The 16,600-nt window shown below is 41.5% G+C and overlaps 1 protein-coding gene across 3 annotated transcripts in view; it reads left to right on the top strand.

Annotated features, from left to right (window-relative positions):
- ubash3bb (ubiquitin associated and SH3 domain containing Bb) overlaps positions 1 to 12,022 on the top strand; it is an 82,483-nt gene extending 70,461 nt beyond the window's left edge. For 2 of the 3 annotated variants that reach the window (XM_020620703.1, XM_020620701.1), the window contains exons 9-15: positions 1,898 to 2,017; positions 2,132 to 2,224; positions 2,384 to 2,528; positions 5,019 to 5,125; positions 5,260 to 5,369; positions 7,416 to 8,520; positions 8,605 to 12,022. In XM_020620703.1, the coding sequence (XP_020476359.1) occupies positions 1,898 to 2,017; positions 2,132 to 2,224; positions 2,384 to 2,528; positions 5,019 to 5,125; positions 5,260 to 5,369; positions 7,416 to 7,553 (713 nt within the window). In that variant the 3' untranslated portion in view covers positions 7,554 to 8,520; positions 8,605 to 12,022. Of the gene's footprint in view, positions 1 to 1,897; positions 2,018 to 2,131; positions 2,225 to 2,383; positions 2,529 to 5,018; positions 5,126 to 5,259; positions 5,370 to 7,415; positions 8,564 to 8,604 lie in introns of those variants that run through there. The other variant, XM_020620702.1, reaches the window with a different exon arrangement.
- Positions 12,023 to 16,600: the final 4,578 nt, after the last annotated feature.

Below are 16,600 nucleotides of genomic sequence, written 5' to 3'. Positions count from 1 at the left end.
GCTTCAAATCTAGATCCTGAGATCAGTTGGGAAATATCAGCCACCTGTAGGGAGAAAGAAGGAACATACCAACTAGTGTGAGGGAAGAATTCTCTGCCTTCTCAAAAATCACCTGACTGTTTGCAACCATCAGCCCGATGTCAATCTGTCAGAGAAAACACAGCTGTAATCGGCCTATACTCTATTCAGAACAGTGACATATTAGCTGTCTTCACTTAGCAACAAGCTAGAGATAATAATATCAAACTCAACATTAGTGTTGTCACGATACCAATATTTTGGTACCGGTATCGGTACCAAAATGTATTTCGATACTTTCGATACTTTTGGGTAGTTTTTCAGATAAAAAGAGAATGCAAACAATGTCATTACTGACTTTATTTTAATAGAAAATCTTAGAATAACATCAAAATAAAATTCAAAATACTATGCTTTTTTTATTGCACTCAAAAAAAATTTTTTTAGAACAGTCAGTGTGAGTAAATAAAAAGTATGAAGTTAGAAGTTCTAACTTAGAACAATTAGAACAAATAAAATTATTTGAAATTAAAATAAGCTAGCAACTGTAGCAGCAAAATCTCTTATTTTCCTATCAACATTATGTCCCTTCTCCTTACTCCCTCTCTTGCCTACTATTGGGTGGCTGATTCTTTTGGAGTAGACCTTCTACTGAGTCTGACTCAGGCTTTTTGTCTTGTTGAGATTCTTGGCCAAGAAAACCAAAATGTCTAGGTGTTCCTCACTCAATCTAGAACGCCTTGGACTACAGATATTTCCAGATGTGCTGAAGACACGTTCTGATGCACAGCTTGATGCTGAAATGCACATATATTGTCGTGCAAACTGAGCCAGGATGGGAAGATCAGACTCATGATGACCCCACCAGGCTAGGGGGTCCTGTGCAGCACTTATATCTCTTAACTGTTCATAGTCATCACACGGTTTAGTTTGTCTTTAGGTGTTGTCAATGTGGATGAATCGTGTCCTGTTGAACTGTCTGCTCCCCTCTTTTCCTGGGTGATGGTGCAGAGCAGGCTTAGATCACTTCTTTTTTTTTTTTTTTAAAATTTAGAAAAAAATAATATGTTTGATAAGAACTCTTTATGATGTGTTGCACACTTAAAACTATTGAACTATTGCATTTGAAAAGGGCACATGTCATGAGTAAATTACCTGTCGTTCCCTGAACTCAGTGTGCAGGTCTGGGTGTTTCCGCCCTTAGCCATGCATGTTTTAAAACATCGTTTACACAATGGCGCATCAACGTTAATTGCCTCTCCTTGCTCATTTGTTTTTATGCCGAAGTACTGCCATATAGCACTTCGCGCCCCTCGTTTGTCCACAAATTGCGGGGTGGTGACTGAGCCATTCTCCTCTCCGTGCTCCTCTCTCTCTCTCTCTCTCTCGCTCTCTCCCTCTCCAACGTCTCTGCTCTCTCCAAGCTTTCCTTCTGCTCCGTTTGTTGCTCCAGTCCACGCTGCTCAGTGAGCAGAGGACGAGGAAGCTGTTTCCTGCTCTGTTTTCCTCTGTTGCGGGTGGGCGCTGCCGGCGGCGCTGCAAGTACTGGTCCCATCCAAATGCAGTATAGTACCATTTTAAATGCCTCAGTACCGCGGTACCATACTAGTACCGGTATATCGTGCAACACTAAGCACATGCATTTTGTAGCTTTTAGCTCATGGTACAGTAACTAAGCCGGCCACAGCTTCAGCCAAAAGCCACAGAACAGAATTTCATAAATACTATTGTAGGGCTAGGCAGAGGTTTTGAAATCCAACACAAATGAATATTTTTAGGTATCCTCTTTAAATTTCACTAGAAAAAAACTGGATTGTAGGATGAAGCTAAAAAGGAACCCCCCTTACATTCTGACACTTTGTGTTTTTGTTGTTGGCAGGTAGATATGTGCGTGCCAATCTGAACATGCCTACCAGTTTGCCACTGTGGGGAGGACAAAGAGACTATGACATGGATGCCCCTATCACTGTGTTTGGATCCATACAGGCTCGACTAGTGGGTCTGTCACATATACTGTAGATCTCAGTGATGTGCTACGGCTGATGTTAGCAAACCAAACAGCAGTCTGGCATTTTGTTTTTCAAATGTATGTGTGCTAAATGTGTTTTTCCAGGTGAGGCTCTATTAGAGAGTAACACAGTGATTGACTCTGTGTACTGTTCTCCCTCTCTGCGATGTGTTCAGACTGCACAGAACATTCTGAAAGGTGAGAAGGACCTCCCTGAGCAAATGTGATGGGACATGGATTTACTCATACAGAAGCATTCCTTCAACTAAAAGTGTGTCTCAGTGACATTAAGTTGATTGTGTTCCATTTTAGTTTTGAAGTTGAGCTGCAATGAGTTGTGTTTGTGTGTGTGAGCAGGTCTACAGCAGGATGGTAAACTGAAGGTGAGAGTGGAACCAGGGCTTTTTGAATGGACCAAGTGGGTTTCTGGAAACTCTCTGCCTGCATGGATACCCCCCGCTGACCTGGCCACAGCCCACTTCAGTGTGGACACAACATACAGGTGATGCAGACAACCAGGGCAAAATACATATTGTGTAATTAAAAATATATGTGTTATGGTACGCTCATACACGGAAGTGAGCGAGCAAAAAAAAGAGAGGTGGACCCAGGTAGCCGACTTCAGTGCAAGCAGTGATTTAGTAATACACAGTGTAGTTTAGTGACAATAACAAGTACGTGGATGATAGTGGAACAGAGTAGCTGAGTGTCGACCAGCAGCAGGAGTAGAGGGATGATGAGTTGAATGAGGTGGGCCGAGCTGCGTCGCAGGGTCACTCCTGGGCTGGTTGGTGGGTGATGGTAGCTACTGGTAAAACACAAGCAGAGAGGAGTTGGTATGGCAGACAACTGGTGACAACTGGTAGAGACGAGCCAGGATCCGGAGGAAAAACAGTCCAAGAGGGGGAAAAAGAGGTACTGGCTAGAGGAGGTGAGAAGCACGGCAATCCTGGGCATAAATAACGGGAAACTGGAAGCACACAAAAATACAGAAACGAATATTAATCAACACCGGAGACAAAGAGATGGCCTGAGAATGTGAACGAACTGGCAAGTGAGTGAGAGGTGAGCTGGGTATAAGTAAGGATAGACTAATGAAGTGCAGTTGGTGACAATCAAGGGGTAAGGCGCAGGTGTACGTGATCAGCAATCTGAGGCTAAAAGAGAGAGACAGAGTGACGAAGGTGAGAGAGGCCGGTGAGACCGGGCAAACCTGACAATATGTAAGTGATGTCAGTGAATTTTTCATTTGCGAAACATCTCCTCTACCTTGGCAAAATGCTACCAAGATGTCATACAAAGACAAAATAACACATATGAGACCTTCTGAGTTGAACACGTAATGGCTCAAATTTGTTGTGTAGTAATAAAAACAGCCAGGACTGTATTATTACAGAGCTGTCCTCAGCTAGATAAAAACCATTAAAATAAGGCTGTTTGCCAAAGCAGAAAGGTGTAGTACAATCAGAAGCCAGTGCCTGATAAGTTCTACTGTATCTGACTGAAGGGTTGCATTTATAATTTTCTGAGGTAATTAACATACAGCTAATTTCCACTGATTTGGCATATTAGGACATAATATCGTCACAGGTTCTGCATTTGTTTCCACTACACTCAGACCTTTTTTTGGAGGCACGCTCTGAGAGCTAGATTTCAACACCCCTCAGGAGGTAGTACTAAAATCGAGAACTGCGTGGGAGAAGGGGGTGCGTGTGTGCAGAGCAGTCGCAGGTGATTGGTTAAATGTCTGCGTCTTCACATCTCAAGCATTAGCATTACAAGCACCATGTGTAAACACACAGCTGACTGCATGTGTGAGAGGGGAGCAGCCCCTCTCTTCTCTAAACAGAGACAGACAGAGGGAAAATACAGTGGAAAAACAAAGTAGGGTGGGCCACAATTTTTCACTTGTCAGGCAGTTGGCAAATTTTGATCTGATCTTCCAAAGTTAATTTGCTCTGGAGCATTATGTAGGTGATCTGTTCTGGTTAAAAGCGAGCCAGAATACCTGAGTACTAAAAGCTCAACGATAGGGGGCTAAACCAGTAATGTTGCTTTGTATTAAGGTGCCAGATTCTTGAATGTGGCATTTTTGTTGTAATTTCTTTGCCTTTTGCACCTTTTTTTGTTTGCTTCCCTGATGTCTCAAAACAAAACATAGGAAAGGTCATGACCGGGTCACACCATGACACATAACGGGGAGAGACCCTAACTTTAAAGTTGCAAGCATAGTTTAAATTAATGGGAGAGAACAGAATTAATCACTATATAAATCAGACATTAAGAGGTGTGTAAGTCTGCAAAGTCAGATGTGTGAGTGGATTATGAGAAGTCTGATGTAAAATGTTATGTGAAGAATAAAATAAAATGCCAAAGAAACAACGTGCTGAACTGCTTCCTCCTTCTGGACTGAGTGTGGTGGGCCCAGCTTCTCCCTCTCACCCAGTCGATGGACCGCTCACCTAATAGCTGTGAAACAGGAGACCAAACAAGCCTGGTTGTACAGGCCCGGGCCATCCAAAAAAATCCTTAAACTGTTGCTCAAGTTTTATACCTATGCAAATGTGTAGCCTCTATATGTGTGTCTGTAGTGTGATTATTCACACCGTATTTAATACAGTATATACAGACAAAAGGTCACTACCAGAATGTATGGCATATCATATTCTATATCAAACATTTTTATCCATTCTTCTTTATGTTTATCTTTTCAACATCACATTTCTTTTTTTCTGTTTTGTGTGAATTACATTTGCAGCATCCAAGCTGCTACGTGTATACATACAGTATAGTGTATATAAGTACAGTATACATTTGTCCAGTGTACAGTTTACATGCACTACCTGCAAACTACAGTGCACACTCAGTAAATACTTCCACTCAGAGGCACTCAGCAGAAATAAACCTCTTTGATAAGCTTAATAAAACAACTGCAGTACAGTTTCTAGGTGTGACACTGGTTTTCTGACAGTTGGTATTTGTCTCCATGCAGACCTCTGATCCCAGTCAGCAAGCTGACTGTGTCTGAATCCTATGAGAATTACATGAGTCGGAGTTTTCAAGTGACCAAAGATATCCTGTCAGACTGCAAAAACACTGGTAAGAGTAACACAGCAGAGCTCCTGGAGACGTTGTTGAGTTTGTGTAGGTGAACTTTTACTTGATTGTTTTACATTCTCATGTGTGTGTCCTCTGCTGATGTTGCATCCTGCCTGGGTTTCCATTCTGCGTAGGAAACAACGTGCTGATTGTAGCCCACGCTTCCTCCTTAGAGGCCTGCACACGCCAGCTGCAGGGCCGCAGCCCTCAGAGCGCCAAGGACTTCATCCAAGTAGTCCGAAAGGTCTGTTCACTGCATACAGTGTCTTTTTTATGTAGTCTATCAGATTTGTTTGGTTTCTATACATCCCACTTCCTTCTCCATCCATCATGACTTTCATCTCAGTTCCTCCTCCCCTTCCCATTGGGACTGGATGTGCAAAAACATGTGTACACTGAAAACTCCAGAGATGTAAGGAATCATCAGCAGACTGACATCCTCAAATGTCCCTTTTAGTGAACTTTCTTGCAGAACCAAAAGTATCATGCTTGGATACTTGAGCATGTCCCTTCTTTGCATGAAATAAATGACCAATTTGGCCTACTCTTTGTGTCTGAAGGACTGCACTGAAACAGACAAGTCGTACCACTAACCAGAGCTTACAGTATATCACATATTACCTTTACCAATAACATATTACTTAATATATTATAGTGTCAGCCTCCAACTTGACCAGTCTGACCACTGACCTCTGACTACCAGACTAAACTTCCCCTTCAGATAATGGGTCTTTGTTTCGCTGCTCATTAGTGAGAGAACATGGGGCTGCAAGCTGCTGTTATTCAGGTCAGTGAGGCTTTACTCTTTGCCTGCCTGGTCTCTAACAAAACACTCTTCTGTTAAATGGCAATTTGTTTGCGTTTTCTCTATAATAACTTCAGGGCTTCACTGCCGTCAGCATCAGCCCCGCCCATGACCCTACCGCCAAACTGTGATTGCACATTGTTTTTCATTTTGGTGTTTTCAGCTCCTGGTAAAACAGTAGATCTATGCTGCTGCCTGCTGGACAACACTGAAATGCAATATACTGCTTCACTTTGATTAATGTGTTGTCACCCTGAAAAAAATTGTTACTCAAGACAAAAATCAAATAATTGTCCTTTTAAATGGCTAAAATTGCCATTTTAATACATTTTCAAAAATTTGTTAAAGTGTGTTTTCAATCGGGGTTGCTGAGTGTAGGTTGATGGTGAAAAAGCCATTTGCAGCACATTCAAGTGTCCAAGAAGTGAAGTGGTCTGATTACTGATTTCTAAACTATAATAGCCTAATTAAGAAGTATTTAACATGTATGCTAAAAATTTGTTCACTAACAGCAAATCAATTCCGGAAGTGACCTTTCACAAGACAAAATACCCACTGTGCCACCAGCTGTTATGTGCCATTCGCACCTGTCAGTGAGTGAACGAGAAAGAGGCGGACCCAGGTAGCCGACTTCGATGCAAGCAGTGATTTATTATGTACAGTGATGAGGAGAAATAACAAAATGCACAGAGGGAAATAGTGCGTAGTCCTGTCGATGAGTAGTAACCGGGTGTTTGACCAACAGCAGGAGGCGAGGAGATGGAGAGCTGGGCCGAGCTGCGTAGGCTGGGTCACTCCTGGGCTGGTCGGTGGTGATGGTGGCTACTGAAGGTGGAGACAGAGAGATGATGACAATAGTAGAACAGATAGGCGACTGAGCATTGACCTGCCTGGGAGGGGAGAGTGGAGCCACAGTCCGGAGGAACAGTCCATGTGGAGAACACAAAACAGTAGCTGGCTAGGGAATAATAATATACCCCAAAAAAAAAAACGAGACAGCACGGAGAAAAAATGGCCTAGAGACAAGAACAAACTGGCAAGTGACTGAGGAGTGAAACCGGGTAATATAGTGAGAACCTAATCGAGTGCAGCTGGTGATAAGGGAGTGAGGAACAGGTGAACGTGATTAGTGTAAATGGGCAAGAGACAGTAGGAAAGGTGAGGGAGGCAGAGCGGCCGAGCAAACCTGACACCAGCAAGCAGTGCAGGCTCATGCAAATAATGACAGAGGGGTTAAACACAGAAAACATCAACTTTACCAATACAAAAAGAAACAAGTTATCTCGGGGAGGTTGTTATTACTGTATGAATATATGTACAGGTTTCTATCTATAAGTACTTTACTCTTATTTTTTATCTCTTTTCCTAATCCCTTGCTTGTTGATATGTACGTACACATTGAGAGCCGTTGTACCAGAGTCAAATTCCTCGTGTGTCCAACACACCTGGCCAATAAAGCTGATTATTCCTCTGCTTGGCCTTCAGATCCCCTACCTGGGTTTCTGCTCCTGTGAGGAGCAGGGTGACACAGGAGTGTGGCAGTTAGTGGACCCTCCCATCCTCCCCCTCACACATGGACCAAACCACACCTTTGACTGGAGGGAGTTGCTTCTGCAAGAATGACATCTGCCTGATCTGAACATCTTCCACCTGGTCCTACTATACTCCCCCAGGCTACAGTAACAAGCTTCAGACATGTGCCCCTAAAATACTGGAACTTCTCTCTTTTCAGCCTCATTACACAGCTACTGGCTTTCAGATGTCACAGCTGAAGAAGTGTCCCACCTAAATATGAGAAACTGAGTCGGAGTCAAATGACTGGTGAACTGCCTGCATCCCTCGGTGGCTGGTTTCAACAGTGACTAAGCAAAGGCCAGTCCTCAGATTTCACTGTACTGCTATTTTTTTAAGGATAAGTTAGTTTGAGTGATAGCTGCACTGTGTAGGAGAGCTATCACTGGCAATCAGTTGCATCATGCTTCGACACTGTCAGCCCAGTCTCAGGAAGTTTTGTGAAATTATCATTTGCTCTGCTTCTGTGCGTAATTAGCAAGAAAAATATTTTTCTCAACATGAATGTATTGCACAATGCTTCATTCACACAGTGTCGTCAGAATGGGAGAAACAAACAAAACATTTCTTATTATGAGTTGGGAGTGTTTGTGCACTATTCCTAGGTGGTTAGCTCTACTGCTAATCTGTAGCCACATCAAATAAACTGCCTAAATTAGCTACTTTTTGTCTGTAGCAGTTTCTTATCAAGCTAAACCAGATACAAACAAACAGTTCCTACAAAATGACTGGAAGTGATTGTATTAATGTTAAATTTTATTGTGATATAACTGCCAGTGGTGGTGTATTTGCCACCATTCTGCCAACCATTTACTGACATGTATGTAGTTGTTTTCACCAAGTGGGAGCTATATCAATGTCAGAAACTTTGGAATCACAAGTTGGAGGCGGACGTGAACAGTATTCCCTGCTCGGTTGCTCATAAATATGTATTAAACAATATAACGTACGTGAACACAGCAAGTAAGCAGGACTAAAGTAGACATGTGACACTGAAGTAATGCAAATGAACGCAAAGGTTTGCTTTACTTTCAGCTCCGATTTCTAAGCTTGGTGAGACGGGTGCTATGTTGCATAGGAAGTAATGCAAATGAACGCAAAGGTCTGCTTTACTTTCAGCTCCGACTGCTTTTATTTCTAAACTTGGTGAGACGGGTGCTATGTTGCATAGCTGTAATTTTGTTGTCTATCAAATCTGACGCATTATTTTGTGGAATTGGTAGCAAAAACTAGTGTTCATACTATACTATGTATTTAGGTTTTTTCATTCCATTGCTCAAATTTCTGAGGACACTGTATAGTGTGTAACATTTGAAACTCAGACATGCACTAGATGGTACATAGTGATTTTGGACATAGCATTTGGTGTGATAAGTGTGACTCTCTGACAGTGTCAGTAGGTTGGCTGATCAGCTAACATTTTAACATGCTAAAGTTTGCATGTTAAAATGTGTATTTTGCTAAAATTAGCATTACCATGTAACCATGATAGTGTATGTGTTGGGTTTATCATGTGTTAATTGTATGCCATCATGCAATCTTGATAACATGCTAACATTAACATGGCCCAGTTGTACTCTGAGCTTAATTCCAACACATCTCACTTGCTAAATGTTAACATGAAAAGGAGATAACATGCTGTGTTAACATACTGTATACCTGTAAACCGCTTTTACTGGGGGCAGTAACACAGTGTTTGCATAATATCTGATTTGCATTTGAGTTTGTGCTTATTACACAACATTTAATGAAACTATTGAGATTTTGCAATGAGAGTTTTGTGACAGATCCCAGCAGCATTTCCACTTCATCTAACTATCCATGTGAATAAGCACATATAAGCTGTTGCCTGAGTGCAGCTTGGATCACAGCGCTCCAGACCATAATGAACAGATGGTAGAGATTGTATGAAAAAACATGTCATCCTTTGTCCTGCTTGCCTGCCTCAGTAGCAGAAGGAAAACATATCAGATCTGGCTTCAGGTCTTCACCAAGGCTTTTCCTGATGCTACACACGTAATGCGGCCCCTAATGAAAGTTTACAGATGACAAAGGTTTGTGAGAGCTCAAACCAAATCTCTGGTGCTACTCAATCTGCAAGTTAACAATTAAGATTTGAGTTTGTAAGAGCAGAATTAGGTTTGAGTGCACAGTATTGTGCATAGTTGTTCTCTGAGCTGCTTGTCTGCTCTGTCAGTTTTCTCCAGGACTTTTGGCAGCTTCTGGGCATATCAAGCGAGCATTTGTCAACCAGTTTTGACTGACAAGCTATAACCACATACAAGCACATCTGGATGTCAGGGTCATGTCATTTTTAAGGTTCAAGTCCACAGAAGGAAAAAAAACCCTCCTGCCACATAGATCAGTCATGTTATACAGTTGCTGTTGGCTAAAGCATCTCCGTGGTATTGACTGCATCTTTTATTAAAACAACAAGCCATTGTGTATGATTTAGGCTAATACCATATGTTCATTTTGTGAGCTAAGAAGAAATGTCGTGACATTTATATGAAGTGAAATGTTGTTATAATGTACAGTTTATTTATAACACTGACAGATTTTAGCCACATTCTGAATCTATGGCTTAGAGACTAAATTGTTTGCCAACAGATTGAACATGATATTAGTCATTTAGTGTCAATGCATGATCTTGAGGATAATACAAAAACCAAAGACTGCTCTTTCTGCACTGCCACCAGCTTTTATTTTGAAAACCAAGGGAAAGGTTTAACAGGATGACCCTTCACTTCCAGGTCAAATCGAACAGGTGAACCTCTGCTCTCAGTTTGAGTTTGTGCTCAGGGGATCCAGGCTAGTATGTAATTGTTCTTGTGCACACAGATCGTCTGTTGCACTCATGATTCTGCCCTCCCTCGCACTCAAATCTGCTCTCAAATGTCGGCTTGCAGACTGAGTAGCACCGAAAATGTGTTAATCTACTTGCATTGCTCCTCGTGTTTTCTCTATTTTGGTGCCACATGTAGCACATACCATACAGCTGTGTCTTCTGCCATTCATGTAGTGTGTGTAAAGATTGAAACAGCTGCAACTATAACAGCACAATCTGCAATATTGACAATCATATAGTAGTAGCGCCTTGATTCTGCTCCAGCACCATTTTCACTCAGTTTACTGTATGTTGTTCAAGGATTCAGAGTAGCTGTAAATAATCATATTTTGAAAAAGAAAAGTCTTCCAGTTTTATTTCTATTTATTTGTAAGCCTTTCTTTCAGATGTTAAAAGCAAAGATACTGAAAAATAGGATTATCACTTTTGACTGCTTGTAAGAATTTATGCTTCATATCTCAGGTGTTTGCTGCATTGAAGACATACCATAGACTGAATGTAAAAATGGATGATGCATCACCATTTCTCTGCACTATGCAACAGTGAAGGCAAAATATCAAGAATATGGCGACTGCCATCTTGGTATTTTGCTACCTGATTCTGTGCAGTAGCAGTGTATCAGACCACCGATCAAAGTTGTCAAATCATATGAAATAGCCCGTTTTTATATCATAAAAAACGTATTAAAAACAAACTTACTAGAAAAACAACCACTTGGACACAAATCAGCATGATGATATGGGAAAATGTATTTGACTTGTAGTTTGAATGTTTTGTTTGGCTTATGTCCCATCTGCTGTCATGTAGGGGGTGGGGTTTATGACCTATACAGCAACCAGCCACCAGGGGGTGATTGACTTGTGGTGGCTTCACTGTCACACCGTCCATTTTTTTATACACTCTATGAGACATATATGCAGCTGTGAAAACTGTCATTGATAGAGTGACAATGTTGTTTTGAGTGCCTCCTGGAATTAAAGTGATGCCTCCTAATGTACTGACTGCCCACTTATAGTTACACAAGATGTTTGAGATCTGTTTTGTTGTTGGTCTGCTTTAAGACCCCATAAGAGTTGCATGTTAAGACAGTTCTCACCAGAGCATCTATTAACCCCTCTCTATTGTGGATACATGTTTGGAGCCTTTTATAGATATTTTATTTCTAGAAGAACTGACCATTGTCTGTCCTGTCCATGATGTCAGGTGCTTTCTAAACCCATATGGTCTATAGTATTTAAATCAAGTTTTGAAAGTGTTTTGTGAGATTTTTACCTAAACGTACAAAGACAAATTATGAAAATAAAAGCTAATATATTAGGAACTGAAACATACAGAAAATATAACTATATAATTTTTTTTTTGTGTATACAAAAGCTAGTTGGAAATTCCTTACATGATCCATTTAATATCTCTATAATACAGCGCTTCTGTGTCCACACGTCCATGGCAGCGATAAATGTGAATCCTGCAGCATTTTTCTGGAAAGTTTAAATCACTGTATTCTGTGTTCAGCTGCACCCTCCACTGGTGTGCTGAGTGTGTTTGATAGAATCATTTAACATATTAGTGAAATGTTGTGCTTATTCTCTTTCTTGCTGAGAGTTAGATGAGAAGATAAACACCATGTCTGTCTGCTAAATAGGACACTGGAGCTGCAGGGGAATGGCTTATCTGAGCTAGTTTTGTCTTGACATTAATCCGTCAAAATTTAATTCATTAACATGTTTTCTTTAATTTGGTGCACAACAGGAATCATGGAAGTCACAGAACTTGGCCCAGAAATATTTTCAGGATCTAACTCCCCGTAAATCCACAACTTGCTTTTAAATTTGGATTTTTGTATTATAGAGATTAGATACAGTGTGTGGGTAAGCTTTACATGTGTCTGTAGACTGAATTTTTAGCTGCTGAGTGAGCTAGGCTAGATGAATGTAGGATGCAAACAAGTAAAAGATTTTAGTATGTTCAATATATGCCTGAATACAAACATCAAATGGCATGTAGAGTTTTGGTGCTCTTCCACTTCTGGCTCTAGCTTCTTATTTAAAATTTCACTGTGGAGTTTTTGATCTTTAGTAGCATTATAGAGCTGAGTCCTCATTCTGCTTGTATCAGGCACATGCACAATGATACACTGAAAATACTGTTTAAAACAAGTTACATTCAGTTCCACGTATGTTAGCGCTCCAGGGTACACACATGTGGTCAGGGACACTGACTGTACATATAACTTTTGTTTGTCTACAAGAGAACTCCACACAACACCATAACACGCAAACTTGACATCAATCCTCTGATCTAACTCTTGGCAAGAAAGCCAACGGGTTTCCAAAAATGTCAAACCAGAATTTTAAGGAGCATTCCGAACAGTTCACAGCAGCAGTTAGGAAAATAAAACCTATGCGAACGTACCTGTAGACGTTCGCCAAACTGTATCTGGAGTTGATTCAGTTGTGGTTTGCTCTCCTCACTCAAACATATTTGGAAATCTACACTGGGAAAATTAGTTCAGCACAACATGGAAGACATGTGAGAAACTCTATTCATTTCCTGGGATGTGAAAAGTTTGATTTGTCGATCTTGTGAAAGGCTCACAACAACCATCTCAATGTTTTCCTGTTTCTTTGATCTGCAAACCAGTAATCTTCCTGAATCCAATTCGATCTCTGGTGTTGTTTCTGTGCAGATGCTTTGTTTGACACAGTGGTTGGGTGGGAAATACAGTGCTACTACAGAAATGTGAATGCTTATTACACAATGTACTGGGGCAGCAAATGGTGTATTAAAGAATTACATGTTAAGTGAAACACCAGAAGATGAAAGCCATGTTGAGGAAATTTAAAAGAAGAAGCCATGTTGTTCCTTTAATCTTTATTTGTCTCAACATATCACCAAATGTACAACAATTAATTTAAAGTTGCTTCTTTGGAAATATATTTGTTGATTTGTAATTTAAGATAAGGTGTGTGTGGAGGCCTCATGTAAAATGATTTTTGTTTTGAACTCATCTTTGGCGCTTGTGCTTGTGAAGCACTGAGTTCTGAAGAAAATCCCCTTTCTAAACGGGTGTAATAGTTTCTTATTTCATATGCAGGAGGGAAAACCACATCATCATTCTACGATTTGCAGCAACAGTATGTGTGTGTTTGGTTTAGTTCTGAAAAAACATGAAGTAACAATATATGAATTAAAAGCACCTCAGCAATAACATTATAAAACAGCAGGTGTGCAAGTTACTATTTATGTTTGTTTTGCACCTACACCACAAATATTGTAAAGGAGGACAAATCCAATAAAATTTGACCTTTGTTTGTTTTTGTCAATGTATCCACAATGAGTGCTCTCACCCAGCGCTGGAAGCTGTGGTAAACCATGGCTGGGCGGCGAAAACCTCCTCTAGACCTGAAGGTTTGGATCCTGCCAGGAAGTCACTATTATCCAGTCCAGACAAGAACATTTGTGTCAACATTTTTAAAATGTTTCCATCAAACAACAACATTAGGCTATTTCTTTAGATTTAAAAACACATTATAAGAGCAATGGTAGCGGTAAATCAGTAGGTAAGATGTGGGTGCAGTGAATATCTGAGCATTCAGTCTTGTGTCACAGACTGACAGGTGGTATTAATATGCCACAGTATGCTGCAATGCACTGGCAAAAGCAGAAAGGAGGACTCAAGCTGGTAAACATGGGGTAAAGTTCCTTAACTGCATCCTGGAAAAATCAAGAACAAAAGAGTCAAGGGGTACACCTGATGTCTCTTCCTATGTCTTCGATCCTTGGTCGACCCAGAAGTCGTTCTGGTCAACGAAGGACATAGGAACTTCCAAGTCTCTTACTGTATATTGGCTCTGAGGACAGAGGATTGAGGACCATGGACGCTGCTGGAGGAGCCACAACTGAGACCTTTATGGAAGTTTTTTGTGAAATCACATGTCCCTTTATCAGAAACCAGTTGGTGATTGGATGCTTCAGATGAAGGACCTGAGGAAAGGGCTTGCGTGGGTTCTCTCCGGGTGCTCCGGCTTCCTCCCACAGTCCAAAAACATGCAGCTTAGGTTGATTGGTGTCTCTAAATTGCCCAGAGGAGTGCATGTGTGTGTGTGTGGTTGTTTGTCTATGTGTTAGCCCTGCGATGGATTGGCAACCTGTCCAGGGTGTACCCCACCTTCGCCCGATTGCCAGCCGGGATTGGCTCCGGAAGATGGGGGTCAGCACAGGCTTTCAGGCAGGAGGGGGTCACCAATTGTCTGCCAATTGATGGCTCTCCACAGCAGGGGTTTCCTGTAACCGGTGAAGTTCCGTAGGCTCCTCCGCACTGAGAACAGCTCATTGGCCAGACACTGATTTTGCTTCCTTTCAGAGTAGCTCCTGTTTGCTACTCTGATCTCCTTTGTCAGTATGTTCCTGGCCTGGCTGTACAGTGTCCTGTCCTCTCTCCTTTTTGGCATGATGAAGCTGCTTACTGTGAACCAGGGTTTGTTGTTGTTGTATGTGCAGAAGGTTTTGGCACACACGTCCTCACAAAAGCTGATGTATGATGTCACAGTGTCAGTGAGTTCATCCAGGTCTGTAGATGCAGCCTCAAATACATCAGTCTGTGGAGTCAAAGCAGGCCTGTAGCTCTGACTTTGGCTGCTCAGTCCATCTCTTCACTGTTTTGATCACAGACTTTGCAGCTTTAGGTTTCTGTCTATAGGTTGGGATGAGATGGACCGTGCAGTGGTTGGAGAGACCGAGGGCTGCATGGGGGACAGATTGATAGGCGTCTTTTATTACCCTGTAGCAGTGGTCCAATGTGATTTTGTCCCTGGTGAGACAACTGACTTGCTGTCTGTATTTGGGCAGTTTGTGGGTGAGATTTACTTTGTTAAAATCTCCTAAGACAATGAACAGGGACTGCGTGTTTCTGTTCCATGCAAATTATCTAGTGGGCTAGGAGCTGCAAGACTGTGGTGGAGTATAAATACTGACCAAGATAAACAAGGAAAATTCCTTCAGTGCATAGAATGGATTGGTGTGACAAGTGTTTGTCTTTAAAGCAGTACCAGTTCTTCTCTCCACTTGCTCATGGTTTTTCATGCTACTTAGATTGTTCCAGCATTGTGGAGAACCTGCCCCGGTTCTGTCCCAGTGATTTCTGTCTCTTCATGTGATCCCAGACTGACACCATGATGTTCAGATCAGGGCTCTCTGGGGTACCACACCTTCTTCTTCTTCACTCTGTGGTTATAGTTCTTTATGGTGCTGTGGCTGCAAGTTTGGGGTGATGGTGTCATGCTGAAGAATGATTATGGGCGAGATCAGACACCTCTCTGATGGTATGGTGTAACAGATAAGAATTTAAACATCTAAACTTTATGGTCTATATAAGGTGGAAAGTAACTAAGTACGTATACACAAGTACTGTACTTAAGTACAATTTTGAGGTATAAGTGCTTGAGGATTTTCATTATGTTTCATACTCATATTAAAATGGATTCAATTTAATTTTTTCTTTATCAATGTACACACAATACTCCACAGTGAAAGTGAAAACAGCTTTTTGGAGTGTTTAGTAAATTTATTAAAATAAAAGACTGAAAAACCCAATTTACATAAGTATTCAGTAGCTTTGTTATGACACTTGTAACTGAGCTGTGGTGCATCCTCCTTCTGTCAGTGGTCCCTGAGATGCTTCTACAACTTGATTATAGTCCACCTGTTCCCAGTGTGATGCACTGGATATCATTAGAATAGTCACACACCTGGTCTCATGGTTAATGGTGTATGTCAGAGTGAAAAACAAAGCCATGAGGTCGAGAGAACTGTTCACAGACCTGCGAGACAGGACGGTGTCAAGACACAGATTTGGGGATAGATACAAGAACATTTCTGCAGCAGTGAAAATGCCCAAGAGCACGGCAGCCTCCGTCATTCTCAGATGGAAGAGATCTGGAATCACCACGCGCCTTCATAGATCTGGATGCCCAGCTAACCTGAGTGGTCAGGGACCAAGGGCCATGATCAGACAGGTCACCAAGAACACAAGGGTCACTATGAATGACATCCAGAGTTCCTTTCTAGAAATGGGAGGATGACAACCATCAGCGCAGCACTCCACCAATCAGGCCTCTGTGGTAGAGTGGCCAGATGGAAGCCATTCCTTACTAAAAGGCACATCAGTCTACTGCAAGTTTGGCAAAAGGCATCTGAGGGACTCTTAGCACATGAGAAGCAAAATCCTCTAGTCTGTTGAAACAAAGACCAA

The sequence above is a fragment of the Monopterus albus genome, unplaced genomic scaffold, assembly GCF_001952655.1.
Source record: "Monopterus albus unplaced genomic scaffold, M_albus_1.0 scaffold246.1, whole genome shotgun sequence".
Classification (NCBI taxonomy): Eukaryota; Metazoa; Chordata; class Actinopteri; order Synbranchiformes; family Synbranchidae; genus Monopterus; species Monopterus albus.
Note: the sequence above shows the minus strand (reverse complement) of the source record. Positions and strands in the feature narration are given on the sequence as shown.